The following is an 18,827-nucleotide window of genomic DNA, read 5'->3' as shown; positions in this document are numbered from 1 at the left end:
TTCGTCGTATAGAAAAGTTATTGTTGTAAAAAAACTTTTCGTCAATAGAAAAGTTGTTGTTTTAAAAAACTTTTCGTCGTATAGAAAAGTTGTTGCTCTAAACCACATTTCTTCGATGGAAAATTTGTTGTTCCAAACAACTTTTCGTCTATAGGAAAGTTGTGGCCCCCAACAACATTTCGTCTATAGGAAAGTTGTGGCCCCCAACAACTTTTCGTCTATAGGACTTTTCGTCTATAGAAAAGTTGTTGCCCCCTATAGACGAAAAGTTGTTGTTCACAAAACTTTTCGTCGTATAGAAAAGTTATTGTTGTAAAAAAACTTTTCGTCAATAGAAAAGTTGTTGTTTTAAAAAACTTTTCGTCGTATAGAAAAGTTGTTGCTCTAAACCACATTTCTTCGATGGAAAATTTGTTGTTCCAAACAACTTTTCGTCGTATAGAAAAGTTGTTGTTCTACACAACTTTTCGTATGAAGAAAATTTGTTGTTGTAAATACATTTTCGTCGGTGCTCCCAACAACTTTTCCTCTATGGAAAAGTTGTTGTTTAGTACCCCCTTTTCTATAGAAGAAAATTAGTTCAATAACTTTTTGTAAAACGATAAAACTTTTGCTATGGCCCCCGCGAATCATGCCAGTGGGAAGTTGTGTTTCGCGTGTTGAGTTTTTTGTTAGTTAGCTATTTATTCCACATATTCCTTTTCATTTTTTATATTCCGCAATGGGTCTGTGTTGCGAACATAGCTAATTAATGCGCAGGCGTATTAAAGAAGAAGACGACAAGTCACAAAACAAAGCAAACATAAAACATTGCGAGAAATACAACATACAACTCCTCCGGTAAGTATCAACAGAAATAACTCAGAACAGAAGAATATTGTGAGTTTATCTGAGCACATTAATAAATGTATCTGAGAGTGTGTACATACAAACGAACATACTCGTATGTCAGGGGGAAGACGAACGAACATCCGTGCAGATTATTTTGCAGAGCTAAACATAAAGAAACAGATTTATTTTTGCGCCATCAATAAACGACTATTAGAACTCCCTATTGGGAAATAAAATAAACAATCAATCAATGCCAACAAAATGGGGGTGGAAGTGCAATTTTTGTAAGAATTGCAAAGAAAGGTTAGGCCTACACGAGGGGGTGGGTGGTTGATGTGGTAGAGTACATGTAATGGCCATTATGGGCTATAAGGTAAATTTGTAGTTGGCATGTACTCAACTTAAACAAATAAACAAACATAAACATTTGCCCAAAGGGAGCAAATGTAAAGAAAATCTCTTCTCTCTGTGCTCCGTTAAAACACTACAATATTTTATTCTCACTTTGTTATTTTAGTTGTTACACTTGGGACTCTTTTTACAGAAGAGTTTTATGTTACCTTTGTATTTACGAAATCCACTCGATTTTAACTGTCAATTTCGTTGTTTAAACGTCAAATGAAATCTATTGGATTTCATATGAGTTTTTATTTGACGTAAATGTAAAGAAAATGACAGATGAAATCTACTCGATTTCTTAAATGTAAACGTACTATTAGGTGAAAAGAATTTTCATACAAGCCTTAGTTAGAGTACGTTTACATTCACGAAATCCAGTGGATTTCAACTGTCAATTGCATTATGTATACGTCAAATGGCATCCACGGAATTTCAGATGAATTTTTATTTGACGTATACGTAATGGAATTGACAGTTGCAATTCACTGGATTTTGTCTGAGAAGAATTAGTTATGTGTGACACTACACTGCAGATTATATTCACGAATTTCACAGACAAACTTAGTCTTGTGCCAGACTATGAAAATTTTCATGAAAATGTTTTGAGCTTATGGGTAAGAAGGGAGAAAGGGAGCTCCTTCACCTCCACCCTCTCCTAAAAGCTAAAATATTTTCATGTGTTATTTTCAGTGTCTGGCACAAGAGTAAGACCAACGGTCTCCACTCCCAAAAGTATACAAAGTTGTTCATGTAATCTTCTATCGTAAAATGAGTCGTGAGTGTAAATTTCATTGTATATTACTATGTATGTTGTGCTTATTTTATACAGATAAAGCTAATGTTTCTATTGATTGTCATTCGTTGGTTGTTTAAATGGTTCCTCCGTGTGTTTTGTTTCTCAACTCTCTGGACTCTCCTCTCCTGACTGTGCTGACTGAATGGCTGGCTGGCTGGCTGGCTGATTTGACAGTAGTGTGTGTTTTTGCATGCATTCTGAGACAAACTTCAGCAGTCTAATAATATCATCATCTAAGAAACGATTGCCGGATGAAATATTAAACGGAATATGACATTACCTACGAAGCGGCTAAGAACATCAACGCGATAATACAAAACGTCGTCGTCCACCACCGCAACACGGCAGTTGTGATACACATTCTTCTTTCCACACAATGTTGTTGTATATAAAATAAAAGTTATTGTATGTCGGTCTGTGTCTGAGGTGCTCTATGTGTGTTGTTGTTGTTTGTTGTCTATCTATTTTTTCGGCTAAGACCCGGGTAAAATGATTCCGGCTGCTTGTGCGTGAAATCAAATAAAATTTTATAAAAAAAAAATAAATGGCAAAAGTCAATGCTGCTTCTGCTGCCCACACAACGAAATTTCTGACACAAAAGGTAAACTTGTATTTCAGCCTCCAACTCTCATCGCACCACATACAGACAGTATGAATGCCTCGCAGCTGGCTGCTGTTAACTCGTTCGATTTCATTATTTAATACCGAACAGCTACTAAAACAGCCATTATGTGGAAATGCATCAATGATACAACCTTTTAAACTATAATACGGAGGAGTCAGCACCACCAGTCCACCATAGACACACAAAACTTTTCAAAGTCTGCAACATAGAGATACGAGCAAAGCAAGACGTCGTCGACAACGACGAATACAACGGAGCGAGAAACTCCAACCAAATTCAATTCACTGCTGTGTGGTATGGTGTGAACGTAAATTGAAAATGAAAGCTCATAACTTCTAGACAAGAAGAAAACGCAACGCAAAAAATAAAACACACACAGAGCAAGCAATACCAAAAACAAAAAGCGGAGTAACAGAAATGTATAACAACACGACAACGACTACAACGACGACGTCAAGGAGTATAGAGTGACGGACGAAGGTGCCAAAGTGAAAAATTTTCAATATTTTAACAGCAGCAGCAGCAGAAGCAATTCAATTTGGCTACCATACCAGACAGTCACTAGTGATATTAACAAATAATAATAAAAAACAACAACAATAACCATAAAATTCCCATTTCCACAAAGTGTTGCAATAAAATAAATTCAAATTGTTTAAAGATTTCAAGAAAAAAAAAGATTCAGAAGATGTTAAAGTGAAACGGAAAATCGATGCTCTAAACTCAGTGTAACTTCCTTTATGTGGACAACTACCTAAAAGGACTTTTTCTTAGTCATATTTTGTGTATGTTTTGTGTATATGAATGAATGAATGAGCGCTTGGTGGCCAGACATTGAGGATTTAGAGAAAATATATAAAGTGAAACAAAAAAACGGAAGTGTATAAAAATTGAAATAACCAAACACCCAAATATCATACAGCAACAACAACGAAACAACAAATTCATTCTCATCTCGAGAAATATAAATTAGATTTAATTAAAATTTCCAACTCGAAAACAGGAAACTTGTCGCCTTTACTTCTTTTCCGCAATTTGAAAACATGTCCTGTTACAGTAATGGCAACTGTATCCGGTATTGACGAAGCCGATAACTCGTCAGCAGCAGCAGCAGCATTACAACAGCAGCATCAGCAACCTTGTAACAATATTTCCTTGTCGTCAAATAACACAACAATAACGCTGGAAGGAGGAGATAACATTAAGACACCATCGACCACATCATTGACATCACTCAACCACGAGGAGGCGTCATCAACGGATGTTATAGCAGCAGCAGCAGTTCAGGAACATCAAAATCACAATCAACATTGTCAAATTCTTCTTTCATCTTTGTCTAGTGGAAATCCTTCTAAACAAAAACCGCAAATGTATGTATGATTATCTTTCTTTAATATTTATGTTTGATTGTATGAGTGTGTGGATTTGTTCTCATAGAGAACACACACACACATTTATAGTAGGGATGTCGAATAGGAGTCACTAAACAAAAATCACCACATTCAAAGTAAACAATGGCGGTTATCATGAACGGCAATTCCCCGTGAATTTTTTCACTTTCTCCCTTAAGTTGCAACGGCGGAGAGACGAAACTCACGGGGAAATTTCATTCATGATAACCCCCAATAACATAATTGGATCATTTCTAGCTTTATTTACCGATGTAAATATCAAATTATTTTTATATGTATCCTCATCTTTTAGTTACCGAACGAAGGTACGTACACTTTAATATTATAAAAATGTGCCTCAATTTCGAGTTGGTTTCGAACTGATTTTCCGATTTGATCAAAAATTGTGTTCTCGTAATATTTTGTCCAAAAATTAATAAAGTTCCGTTCAACATTTTTTTTTTTGTAATATATGTTCAAGACTTAGATCAGCTTCAAATATTTGTTACACTCTTTCTGGTATCTTCCACACAATGGTTCATTTTTTGTTAAAATGGCGTGCACGATAACTCTCGAACGGATCAATAGATTTGATTAAAAATTTGTTCATCATAATATTTCTTCCAGACATAGATCTGGTTCGAATGTGAACTATATCGGTCCACGGTCTTCTAGTACATCCCACATAAAATTTTAAATTGTTCCATTCTTTTTGAGATAATAGCCCAAAAGCTCTAAAAACCTGTGTGTCCGGAACTTTACACATCGTAAAATCTCTTTTAAACGTACATAAAGTTTCAGAAGGTCTATATAGTAACACCTTCGGGTACCTCGCCCACAAAAGTCAAAATTTTTCGCTTAAATAATCCTGCTTTAGTTGAAACGGCGGAAAGGCAAAACTCACGGTGAATTTTTGTCCAGAATAAGGCTGAATGGTTTTCGTGTGCAATCCATACATCCTGACATAATGGTCTAAAATATTAAAAAATCCTACGGTGGCCAATAAAAATAGCTGGCGGGCGTTTAAAGGAGTTACTCACATTTGTGTAACCTTCGCACATCGCAATATTTGTTTCAAACTTGAATCAATTTGGAAGATATACTATATCGGACAACTCCTTCAAGTACAAGGTGGCGCAAAAGTAATCTTGCGAAGTTTTCTGGCTGTAATTTAAAAAAAAAAAAGAGAAACTTTGATTTTTCTTGTGGATTTTTTTTATTTGGTCTTTTCATTTTTTTTTACATCAAGTCGAGAATATGATATCAGATAAATGGCCGCTGCCACAGTTTATTGTCATTTGAGCACTTTTTATGGCATTTTACATCACTTTGGCCAAAACTTCCGGCGATAGGTCCTAACATTCTTGGCGGATATTGTCTTTAAGAGCTGAAAGAGTCTGAGGCTTGTTGACATAAACCCGCGACTTCAAAAAGACCCACAAAAAGAAGTCTGGAGCGCCTCATCACTCATGATTATTTTTTATGAAAAATCATCTTCCTCTTGGTGGTGATTAAGGATGGATTAATCGTATGTTAGACGCGATTGGCGGTCAGCATTTAACAGCAGATGCACCGTCTGGACTTTGTACGGAAACATCTTCAAATATTGTACCAAAATTCGCTGTAAAGACCGTCAACTGATACCCATTTTCCTGGCACGTCGTCTGGTCTATGTCGACGGCGCTTCGGTGACATCCTCGTCTACAGCAGCAATATTCTCTGCAGAACGGATACTCCGGGGTCTGCCAGTCACCAATATTCCGCGTTCTGGAACAGTGTAGCGTAACATTGTTTATTAACGTGTATTTCGAATGTGTTTACTACACAAATGTCAAAACAGAACTGACATTAGGGACCAATTTATAGCATTTTCTGATAGGAGGATTACTTTTGCGCCACCTTGTACAGCCCTCCCACACAAAAGTTCATAATTTTCGCCTAAGCGCAGTTTAAGGGCTTTTTGAAATTTTTATCGAAGATAGTCCTTGTTACAACGATTTAATTATCACAATTATTATCGAAAGGAACGACACCCGAAATTGGATCCACTTCCAAAAATAACATTTGTGGACGTTCCGACAAATGTCCCAAAAAGTTATACATATATCATTCTCCGCAAATACATAACTTTTGGGGAGACAAATTTTGAAGGTGTTATCGGCCAATGTCCGTAGCTGAAAGTCTGAATTCACACAGGCTGAGGCTATCTCTCTATCGGTAAAGCCGACTGATACTTTTTTACTTGCTTTTTTTAACTCTATGATCCGTTCCCGATTTTCCAATATCACTTATTTCGTATGAGCCGGTCTTCTATGGAACAGAATTATTTTTTCCTAAATTTTTTAGTTATTTGTAAAACATTTTGGGCGTTTGTGGGCAATGTCGTTTACGCAAATAATGAGTGACCCTTGGGGTCGTTTTTCCTGTGGAGGTTTTGGGCTTCACATTACGGGGCATAGTAAGTCGAGAGAGCTTGACTGTCAGAGAATCCATTGTCTTCTGTGGGCCTTCAGAAGAACAAACTCGTTTCACAGTATTGTACTGTTGGCATTAGACTTTTCAGATGACAACTATTTACGGATTTTGCTTGGTTTTAGGGCATGTTCTTTGGCCACCTCCAGATTCGGCTTCGGGACAGAAACTGACTCAACCACTTCATTCACAGCATCAGGTTCTGACTGCACTTGTTTTGTTGTCGTCACCGACTGAGAGACTTTGGCTTCCGGATTCTGGAAGGATGATTTTATCCGTCTGAAATTCTGATGTAGAAAACTGATGATATTATCTGATGTTGAAAACTACGTTCCCAGTATACAAATTCGAATCTCCTACACCGAATATGCGGAGCTACCTCACAGCATTGTTGTAATGCTTAATATCTCCGGCTTCTTTTGCAATACTGTGTTTAGGGGCATTTGCTCTTCTTGGATGATCCTTGGACTGACCATCACTAGTCAATGTGTGTTTAACACCCTGCCTCGGAATCAATCAATATGTGCCGATATCTTCCTTATTAGACCTGGTCATCGGATTACGAAACTCCCCTGTCGCCTGATTATGAGACTTCCCCGCAGTCCCCTCGACAACAACCGCACATGCAGCCTTTAACACCAGCCGTTGTTGTCCCAATCCCGGAAAATGCATCCTTTTTTGCAATTTAATTGCAATGGACTCCGAGGTAAGATCGAGGAAATAGTAGATTTTATGAGTCGGAGGAATATCAATGTCCCTGCGGTGCAAGAAACTAAGCTCAACAAAAACTGTAGGTTACAACGCTGCTATGGTTACAACGTGCTAAGGAAGGATCGCACCAGAAGTGGAGGTGGGGGATTAGCTTTCCTATTACACCAGTCTGTCCAATACAGACCTCTGGTACTGGGGGACTTTAATGCGCATCATGAGATGTGGCATTCGGCACTCGGAAACGACCAGAGAGGTACAGCGCTGGCTGAGCAGATTGACAGCTCTACGTTTTGCACGGTCAATGAGGACGTCCCTACCAGAATTAGAGGAGAGTGTCACAGCTCGCCAGACATAACCATCGTGTCACCTGGTCTGACAAATGACGTTACCTGACAATTCCCTTGGATCAGACCATCTCCCCATAATTGTCTCCATTAGCAGACCAACCAATTTCATTACCTCTGAACGCCGCACATTCGTCAATCATAAGAAAGCTGATTGTTCGGGTAGCGGAAAGGACGTTCCGAGACATCATCACTGCTGCAGCCGCTCGCCATATCCCTGCTGGTCGAATACCCGAAGTAAGACCAAACCTCCCAGCAGAGCTGGTCCCACTACGGAAGCCCGGCAAGGATGCCAGCAAAAGTGAATCGTACAGGCCGATTTCGCTTTTGTCGCCCGTTGAGGCCTTAGTCCTCCCCTGTATCAGAAATAGCTATGTATCAAGTTGCCGATCATCAGCATGGAATCCGTAAGCAGCACAGCACGACAACAGCGCTGCACGCCATTACCACACATATTTGTCAAGGACTCAACCAGAGACGGCCGTGCGATAGAACAGTGATGGTGACGCTTGACTTATCAACAGCCTTTGATACAGTCAGACACTCCACGCTGTTTGAGGACATTGAGCAGACAACCCTCCGGCCAAGCTTGAAACGTTGGATAGTCAATTATATGTGTGCACGCCAGTCGTAGGTGGAATTCAGGAACAAGAAGTCCAAACCACGTAGAGTGAAATTGGAAGTTCCCAACGGCGGGGTGATATCTCCGGAACTGTTTAACCTCTACCTCTCCCGTATTCCGCCCCCTCAATACGGCATCGAGATCGTAACGTATGCGGATGATTGCACGATCCTGGCGTCAGGTACCTATCCTGATGACATCTGTGAGAGACTGAACAACTATTTAACCGATCTTACCGCCTTTTTCCATTCGAGAAATATGCAGATTTCCGCCACAAAAGCAACAGCCACTCTGTTCACCACATGGACAGCGCAGTTTGGAAGAGAATTGAATGTCATGGTCGACGGTAGAAGAATTCCAACCACAAACTGCCCCAAAATTTTAGGGGTCACATTCGACACTACTTTTACGTCGTGCGCGCACGCCACAGCTATCTGCGACAAACTGAAAAGTAGGAACAAGGTCCTCAAGTCCCTAGCCCGCAGCACTTGGGGTGCAGATAAAGAAACCTTGTTGACCACATAGAACGCGATAGGTCGGTCTGTGGTAAGCTATGCGGCTCCAGTCTGGTCCCCGAGATTATGTCATACGAATTGGAAAAACATTCAAACATGCCAGAATGCCGCCCTGAGAACAGCAACAGGGTGCCTCCTCAAGTCTTCAGTGGACCATCTACATGGGGAGGCAAAGATTCTTCCAGTAAAGCAATACAATGAGATGTTTTTGTTGCAGTACTTGCTTGGGTGTTACCGTGAGAGCCATCCCAATCACAATCTTCTGGCTAGGCCCGACACATTCAGGCATATCAGGAAGGATATTCATGCTCTAGAGGGAGAGGTCCAACGATACAGGAGAGAACCCCTAGATCAACAAGCATATCAAGCAGGCCTTAAGCAATTATAGTGTGAATAAAGTACTCGGAGTACATCCCCAGTCTATCGCAGCTGAGGAGCGTCAGCTGCCACGACAAACTGGAGTAGTTTTGGCTCAACTACGCTCGGGATATTGCAGTCGCCTAAATTCTTATTGGGCGGAAATCGACCGAGCGGTGCAAGACATCTTCCCAGTAGGTGGCATGGGCCCGCACGACACAAAACACCTATTCAACTGCCCAGCCAAACCTACTCATCCAACTCCAGTGGATCTGTGGTTACATCCCATCGAAGCAGCCACTTTCCTGGAACTGGAGATAGACCCAGATTGAACAGAAGAACGAACACTGTTACAACAACAACATGTCTCTATTGCATTCTGCCTCGGAAATCCTATATCAATGAATATGTGTCGATATCTTCCTTATTAGGCCTGGCCGTTTGTGGGGAGTTACCAGGTACCTGTTGCGCGAATAAGGAGGTTTTTGCATTCGCAGAACTTGGCTTTTTTCTTGGCTTTCTTGTGAAGGACGGCAGCATAGGAGGTCTACCAGAGAAACAATTGCCTTCTTGTGTGAAAGTTGCGGAACACGTTTGACAGTATTGTGCTGTTGGTTCATCTTCTGAGTTGACAATTGTTTACAGATCTTGCTACGTTCTTTGGCCTCCTTCTTACCTTTCGGGTTCGGCTGCTTTGCTCTGAACATCAGTTTTTTTCTTCCCCATTAGTTAGTTCGTCGTTGCCGCTTGAGAGACTTTGGCATGAACGGTTTCAGATTCTGGAAGGAAGAAGCTCACGTCTAGGCGCATGAGGATAAATTCTTTCGAATTTACTCAAGAACTTGAGGTTGCTTTTGTTGTGTCGTATTTCTTCACAGCAAACCAATTCTTCCGAAATCGTAATGAAATCGGTATGAACCTTGGTGCTTGACAACATTTCGGAACGAAATGGGCGAAAAAATTTCCTTACGAAATTCGAATCGAAATTGGAACGATTTTTTCGGAACGTGCTTTTGAAATTGTTCACACGAGACGTGACGTGTTTGCTGGATTCTAGCTAATTTGCGTAGATACTGCACTGCAGCATATTTATAATGCATGGTGTCTCTTACTTCTTTGTCTTTACTGTCACTAGATGCATTGTTGGATGCGTGTTGATGGATCATCCTTGGATTCTCCATCACTAGTCAATATCTCTGTTGCATCCTGCCTCGGAATGATTTTTGTCGGCATATGAAGATATAGGGCTAGTCGGGACTGCAGTTGCTGTCAGTTGTGCTCCTTTCAGTTATCCATGTCTTCTGGTGTTATGTCCTTTGTAGCAACCCTCTCCAGATGGTTGATTTTTTAAACTATCTTCAATAGCATTAAAAGTTATGTGTATGTCGTCGCCGTCTATAATTGCGGTCCTACCACTCCGACCACTGGTTCCAATCATTCTCGCCTTTATCATCGGCCATAGAAATTATCACGTCGACAACTTTTCTATTACTAGCATCTAATAAATGCTCTTGTAGCATATAGAGATCCCTAAGGTTAGGGGATATGTTGAATCATCTCTGTTTGAGGATTTTCTCACGCAGGTAAGACACGAACATTAGGAACCATTAGGGCATCTTCCTTAAATCGCAGTGGAAAAAAGTTATGTTATCTTGTCGCAGACTCGATTATTTTTAAATCGGGGTCTGACAACAATTGCACCACACTACCACCAACCAAAGTCTTAAGTGTTGACCAATCACCAAGTTCAAAAGTCAAATATACTTTGAATTCTCGAAAAATGTGGGTATAATGGGTTTTGCCATAGGGAAATTTGATATTCTTGATCGAACCACGATGGTAGCTTCGATCCACCGAAATGTCAACTAAACATCATGTCGTTTTTTATAGAAATGGTCATCTTTTGTAATGGCTACTCCTATATTTATTATATACTTCTAAGGAAAATAAATCAGGTCAATGGAGATTGCAACATTCCATCGTAGATCCTCATTGGTAAGGTTAAATCGATACATGGGGTGAGTGCTTTGTAGAGGCCGCCTGGGATTTTTAGGATAACTGTGAATGAACAACACTGCAGTTTTGCTCAAATATCGCTTCTTTACCTGTCTGATCGTTGGTGTTTGCCAGTCATAAGTCATCCACGAAAATGTTGGTTGTGCACTCTTCACTTAAGGATTCATTTGACACGACATGTGACACAAAAGTAAAGTTAAGCGTGTCACGCGTGACACGACAGGCTCTACTCTGCACTAACGGTCCTAGAGTGATTTTGATAAATTCTTTCTGTAGATTGAATGCTATATTGCAATGGTGTTTGTCAGTCATCGGCAAAATGTTCGTGCTTGTTGGATTAAATTTTAGGATCGTTTTAGTTGATATCGTACACTAAAAGATTATGTATCCGCGTGAAATGATGAACATGTCTCCATTCATTTATTTCGGGAAGAATTTATTTCTTTTTGCTGAAAAAGTTAATCTAGACCCCAACATAATTTATTTAGACAAAACATTTCTGGCGATAATTGACACATATCCCGCATATGAATAAGGATGAAACTTCCCACACTAAAGCCACCCACTTTTTGTATTATGGGCCCAGTTTATACAGATCCTCAATTTACGTCATAGTGATAACTTGGTTGTGACATTTATGATTTAAATCAATAAAAATTAAACATGTCTGAGTCAATTCTATAGAAAATCTGAACTACATATGTGCCAGAACTTGTTCTGTACACTTTCACTCTCTCTATCTTTCTCTCATCATGACAACACCACTTGATAGTGCAATTGTGGCTTATATACCCTAAGTAAATCATGAAGAACAACACTTGAACGCTCTGAAAATAAGTCCGAATAGTACACCACTTTATTCAAATAGCTGTAATGGCTGGTCTTTTTGGCCAAATTATTTCCACTCCAAATCATATAGCGATGTTTTATTTATATAGAAAAACTCATCATCGACATCCCTACTCCTTATTGACTTACTTCCTTTTCGTTCACTATGTATTATGCTGTTTTATCCTTATAGGGAAATCGAAGAGGAGGAATTGTTAGATGCTGTTACATTTCCTGTAGATGAAATACCCGAACCGATCAAAGTATTGGATGATATTATTTCCGAATTCGAAGACAACATTTCGTTAAGGCCACAATTACAAAATAGTGGCGAAAATCAATCAGAAGACGATGGTTATATGAGTCTCAGTCGTAAAAAGTAAATATCTATAAATTATTTTATTTACAAATATGGGTAATTTAAGATTAATTACTTTCAGCATGAAGGAGAAACGAGATTCGGAAGAAATGTCCCAAACCAGCTCCAGCTGTGCTCCCGTTGTTACACCCAATGAAAGTTTTGATGCTGTCGATTTGGTGCGCTTTGAAAGTAATGGCAATTGTCATAGCAATCAATTGGAATCGAAAACAAATTCAACCACAACCACAACATCTTCCTCCACAAATGCCAATAGTACAGATCCCAATAATTTGGAACAGACTACCTTGGTAGGGAAAACAATATAGATTTTATGATATTTAATGTTATTTCAATATTTCTTTAGCCCAAAGCCCGTACTACAACAGCAGCAGCATCAAACAATTCCAATTATTCAAGTCTTCCATGTTGTGGCCAGAAAACTGGTAACATTTTAAACGATAACAAAATTCGTGTAGGCAGTTGTAATGGTGAAAGGAATGCTTTGGGCATTGATATCAGTGCTGTGCATAAAGCTGTTTTGAGGGGAAGTGTTGCCAAGTTACAAGGTTGGTCCAGTTAATTTGGATAAAAAAGTTTATGTTCGAAACAATCACGCAAACATATAAAAATATCCATATTCTTTTCAGAACCAATGCTAAATGAACATCCCGTTACCATATATCCCGGTCCAAAAGATGGTCCCGCAAGTGGTCGCAGCAATCGACCAAAACGTCTACAGGCTTCGGTGGACAAACATAAAGAAGTGTGCCATATACTTAATCCAGGCTCAACTTCGATCTCTTGCTCATCATCATCCTCTTCACCGGCCAGTACAGGTACTGGCACAACATCAGATAATGCCAAAACTCACTCATCTTCATCCAACAATACCTTGGATAAATATTCCAATAAAAATAACACCGATGAGGATGATGATATTTCCGAAGATTCTTTAGAAGATCCTTCAGGTATAACCGTTTCATCAGAATCCACATTATTGACACCAAGAGGCATAGCATGGGAGATACATTTTAAAGATTTCAAAAAGAAAACCAAACAGCAAAATCAGGGTGCCAAGGTATGTGGAATGAAACCCTTAGTCTTGAAACAAATATTAATTACAACATATTTTACAGTCTAAATCTGGAAATTCCAAAGGTAGCTATGGTAATGCTCCTCTACGCCACTCTCCCCCAACTCCACAAAATCATTTACACATTCAAGAAGAGGAATTTCGCAGTTTCGAAGAGAGTCCTGAAATACAAAACTCTTGTGTCTATCGTCATTCGAATAGTATGCTAGGCAAGGGAACCTTTATTATTCGACGTGGTTCCATAAAAAAGCCACCCCGTGCCATGGATATATTCTCCAATTATGATGAACCAGTCAAGCATGGTCTCAGCGAAAGCGAACCCGATATGGACTCTGAATCGGAACGTACGCCACACTATAAGCCACAAGATGCCGCCGAATGTAAAACATGTGATACCAAAGATGCCAACAATACTCGTCATAGCTTTGATATAGGAAAACCCATAACTTCGCCAAGAGATAGGTTATCATTAAATTTGGAACCAATCAGGCCAGCAATTAGTTCAATAAGGAAAGATTTATCGCCCATACAGTTGCTTAATAAGACATCCAGTTTTGAAGGTAAAAATTACTACTCACAATCTTAAAGAACAATTTCTTATACATAGCGATTATGAATCTTCACGTAGGGAGCTACTCACAAGTGAGTTGCAGTTCACTTTCACCTGCTCGAGCTATTATGATTGAGCAGGGAGGAGCACAAAAAGTGAACAAGGGTTGACAAGTCGGAAAATGGAAAATAATGGCGCGACTTGTGAACCCTTGAAATAATAATTTGTGTTGCCATACCGTCATTTTTTGCACAAACAACTTTGAGATTAATTAATTCTTATTTTTTGTATAAAAAATAAATAAATTTTCAAATTAATAAACATTTCTAGCAAGAAAAATGTCAGTTATTAACAATCCACTGTAAAAGAACATGGATATTGGTAAAAGAAAATACAACATTAAAACAACATGGCAACATCTGTAACAGCTGTTCTTTTGTTTTGGCAGATATGTGAAAATTGTTTATTTACACTGAAGAATTCGTGAAATTTATTGGAAAATCGTAAAAAAGTGAACAAATGTCGTTTAAAAACGTCATTAAATGGCTACAATAAGTAAATGTTTAATGTTTCATTTTGGGTGATAACAGAAATGGCAAATTCTGAGGAATACCAAGGAAATGAAGTGGAAGTTGTGTTTAGCACCATCTCCCATTCTTTCCAAGACTGCGACCACAAAAGATCCAAATCGTGTACATTACTCTCTCTAGGAATAACAATTGCAGACATGGGTTGCTCCTGATTGGGTCCTTGTATAGTTGTGAGCCGCTTTATGCAGAATGTACCTTTTTGATCTGTCCATACCTGAAAACTCGATTTAGGCCTTCCTTCACTGATACATACCACGGGCAACGTTTTAGTTACAGTACTTGCTCGGGCATTACCGTGAGAGCTCGGGCATTACCGTGGGTTGGCCCGACACACTAGGTCCATCAAGAATGATCTTCACGTTCTAGAGAGGGAAGCCCAACCATACCGGATAGAATCCCTTGCTCAACAAGCATTTCAAGTAGTTTTGAATAGCTTTCACATAGTCGCAGGTTGTAATGTAAACAAATATAGTGTGCATAAAGTCCATAACAAACCAGAGTAGTTTTTGCTCAACTATACTTGGGATATTGCAGTCGTCTAAATTCTTAGGCAAATATTGATAGCACCATGCACAGCACTCTGCGTCTTTTAATGGTGCGATGCCAAACCTAGTCATATAACTCCAGTGGATAGTTACATGCCATTCTTGGAACTGAAGGTAGACCCAATTTTGTACCAAATTCTGAAAGAATTCAGAGATTCAGACCGAATTCGTAAAGAACTCTGAAAAAATGTTAGCGGTCAATGTCCTAAGCTTTAAAAAACAAGAACATTCGTTTTATGCAACTTAAACATTATGGTAGAAATTTATAATAATGATATTTCTTTCTTTTTATAAGAATAAAAACAAAAACGCCCATTTGTTTTTAAATTTTTAAGTTGACCTCAAGCCAAATTAAAACCAAAGAAAATAGCGTCCAAAGGTCAACAATAACCTCACAACATAAAAAATCTCTTATTATTTTTTGTTACTTTCAACCTAAAATACAATTAATTATCATTACAGATACAAAATATTCGTATTTTTTAAAATAAATGTTCACACTTAAATTTTTTTGTTCAACTCACTTTGATTTCGGTAGTGAGAAATTTCAGCAGAAATTTGCCTCTTTTTCTCACTTTTTTTACATTTGTAATAGCTAATTTTTTCACGAACGTGAGTTTTGCTCACCCTCTTGTTGTTTATAATAAGGGAACAGTGAGAACATAACATCACTCACGGCGATATGATGTTTATAATAGGGGAGGAGGCGAGAAAGAGAAAACTCACGGTGAGAGGCCGTTCATAATTGGGCTGATAAATTTCTAAAATTCTTTGTAGCATCCAAAAAGGGCAGCTTAATTTCGCTGGAAGCTCGTTGCAGTCAAGAATCCATACATGGCACACGTACACCTTGCCAAGAGGAACCAGCCCCGGTTTATGATATAAAGGGCTTAGAATCTCCAGGCCTATTTGTATATAAACAAGCCACCAATGGACCCATTAAAACATCGGAGTTTAATGGTAAGTTCCTCCAAAAATACTCAAGCGCAAATTTTTGATTGTGGTTCTGTTAACTTCCAGAAATACGCTCAACTTCTACTACACCCCGCACTGATCTCGCCCCCACCCTTGAAGAAGATGAGGAACAATTGAGCGACTTAAGTTTTGGCTGTGTACCATTGAAACAGCATGGAGCTACTGGCAGCAGCAGCAGAGGAGGAGCAGCTCATTTGCGCAATGACATGGCTGTGAGTAAAATGACTGAACAACCCTTACATAAACGTCCCCTGGAGTTTCGTCCTGGAGTACATAAATCTGAGAGTGCGAAAGAAATGCTACTTTCACAAAATACCTTTGGTCCCTTGCCTCCATCTCCTCCGTCATCTAATCCTGATATGTTTGTAAGTTTCCCAATTTGCTAGTAAGGTGACATTTCTTACATCAACGTTTCCAATACAATTTCATGTAGGATTACAACGATTTGCCTTTACCACCCTCACCATCGGATGATACATCAGTGGGCGAGGATGATATCAAACCTCCTGCCAAGTCATATGTTCAGACTTCGGCCGAAATACACACCCATTCCGTGACACGTGAAGAGAAACGCCATCCGCGAACCAAAGAACGTGAAAAACCTCTAGGACGTCCGGTACATCGTCATATGTCGGATGAGTTGCCATTACCACCACCGCCACCACCTTCAGCATTTGAAAATATTGCACCAGTGGTACCACCACATCGAGCCGGCCATTCAATAAATACCATGAAATCATGGTCTATAGATTCGAATTATAAAAGAAAATCTCCCAGGATTACAGGTGGCTATGGCAGTGGTGTAACTACGCCTACAAGTTCACATGGACCTTCGTATGATGGTAGTAGTGGTAGTGGCTATGGTACCAGACGTTATGTTTCCTATGGCACAAAGCGCAGTTCTAAGCAATCGCCACGAGAAGAACATCGTCTGCAGACATCCTGTAGTCTGCCGGAAACACCAATCTTTGCCCGGGGGTATATGCTCTTAACCAATTCTAGAGTATTTTTAACTAACCATTGGTTTTTTTTCATTAATTTAGCTGCGACATACCACGAACACCATATCGTCGTCAAACTGAAAATGCACCCAGTGGATCAAGAACTGCGCCAAGATCTAGCACCTCGAATAACATCAATTTGGGTAGCTCTATGGCGGCTATGTCCGGTGGCAACACATTTGGCGGTGCCATGTGTCGCCAGCGTTCCATAAATCATGCATTGGCTTCCAATGAAATGTTACGGCTAGCCGGTGCACCTCAACGTGGTTGGTATCCCAAACAGAGGTCAATGCGTCCAGCATCTACAGAAAATATAGATCGTATATCAACAATGCGTATATGGGATGGTACGCCGGCTATGCCCGGAACTGGTCCTGCTAGGAAACCCCTTACATTGCCACCTAATTTAACGCCATCATTTTTAAATAAATCACCCAGGGAAGCTTTACGTCGTGTCACCAGTCTACTAATAACCAAAAAGAGTAAGAGAGTTGTGCGGAGATGTGTTGAAGGGGGAGACTAATATTTTTATTTGTTGCTTTGCAGAAAATCCCAAGGATAAGAAAAACAGATCAGCTTATACTGCTGATCAATGTTTGGAGGCTAGCTATTATCATGATATTGATCGGAGTAAGTTTTGTCGATTGGCAAATATTTTAGAAACCACCAAGTTGTAGTGCTATTAAAGGCATGTGTGTTATGGCACATATTCGTTTTGTTTGGTGACCTATAGTGAAAAGTGATGTAGAATATTTGATAAATTGTTACCACTTCCCTATAATGGAGTTTATGGGAACTGGTTCCAATTCTAATAGTGCAAATATAGACTAAAATCCTGTTTATATTTTTAAGTTAGTAGTGCTATTAAAATGATGTTTGGCACCCTTTACAAAATTCGACAAACGTTATTAGATTCTTTGACACCATTATCCTTGAGTTAATCATAAAACAATACGTTGCTTTATGCTTTTATTTTATGTAAAATGAAATATATCAGCAAGACGTTATAATTTTTGTTGCTTTTCATTACTATTTTGCAGATGCTTGTTCTACGATACCAAATCCAAAGGAGTTAAAACAACAAAGAGGAGGAGGAGGTGGTCAAAGCAATACAACTGAAAAACCCAAGAAGAAGGGAATTTTCAAAACACTTTGGAAACGAACGAAACATTTTTCACTGGATCAATAAGCCGTTAATTGTTACAGGGATTGCCCTCTTGTACAAGGAACTAGTGATGGACTAGAAATTAAGTAAATAAATAGATATGATATCTAGGATTATTTCAAAGGTTACATTGTCAATTCGTTTAGAACATTGGAACTGGTGAAAAGGTATATGAGTTAATATATGACCAGTTCCTGTTTTTGGAGAGATTTTTAGCTCTCATTTTTTCATGATATGGTGAATTGGCTTTGGACGCAATAGCAACTAGAAGAGCTTATAACTAGTAACAATATGGATTTGTCACTTTTCCGTACAAGCAGGGTAGTATACCAAACAAACACACTTAAACAAAAATAATAATTTTTATGTTCATGCCCTCCAAAATCAACAAGAAAGTTTCACTGAAAATACAAAAAAAAAGAATAACCTCTTGTCTCTCTAGGCGTGATTAGTAAGGCACCTACATATGTAATATCCCTGTTATCATCACAATTACTTACATACACACATACTTACAAAATTCATAATACATACTTACAAAAATAATGAGAAAAAAGGTAATTTTTGATAAAAAAAAGAAAAATTCTTAAATATTACAAAACCAAAAATAAGAAAATAAACAAAGAGATATATAATTCAA

General features: G+C 38.9%; 1 protein-coding gene across 1 annotated transcript; it reads left to right on the top strand.

Moving 5' to 3' along the window:
- Positions 1 to 2,174: 2,174 nt before the first annotated feature.
- LOC141393574 (uncharacterized) lies at positions 2,175 to 18,827 on the top strand. The gene is made up of 12 exons (XM_073966689.1): positions 2,175 to 4,021; positions 12,101 to 12,286; positions 12,348 to 12,576; positions 12,633 to 12,834; positions 12,916 to 13,346; positions 13,405 to 13,921; positions 15,824 to 16,006; positions 16,067 to 16,386; positions 16,455 to 16,999; positions 17,065 to 17,504; positions 17,569 to 17,652; positions 18,063 to 18,827. Exons 1-12 carry the CDS (start codon positions 3,711 to 3,713, stop codon positions 18,209 to 18,211), a joined length of 3,597 nt encoding a protein of 1,198 aa, XP_073822790.1. The 5' UTR covers positions 2,175 to 3,710; the 3' UTR covers positions 18,212 to 18,827.

Source organism: Musca autumnalis, unplaced genomic scaffold (assembly GCF_047663935.1).
Source record: "Musca autumnalis isolate F117 unplaced genomic scaffold, ASM4766393v1 scaffold_2, whole genome shotgun sequence".
In the NCBI taxonomy this organism is placed as follows: Eukaryota; Metazoa; Arthropoda; class Insecta; order Diptera; family Muscidae; genus Musca; species Musca autumnalis.
The sequence above is the reverse complement of the archived record's forward strand: the minus strand, read 5'-3'. Positions and strand labels throughout refer to the sequence as shown.

Coding starts and splice junctions, on each gene's coding strand:
- LOC141393574 (XM_073966689.1), top strand. CDS start 3,711: ATGGCAACTGTATCCGGTATTGACGAAGCCGATAACTCGTCAGCAGCA. Junction 12,835..12,915: donor AAGTGTTGCCAAGTTACAAG/GTTGGTCCAGTT, acceptor TATTCTTTTCAG/AACCAATGCTAAATGAACAT. Junction 16,387..16,454: donor CATCTAATCCTGATATGTTT/GTAAGTTTCCCA, acceptor AATTTCATGTAG/GATTACAACGATTTGCCTTT.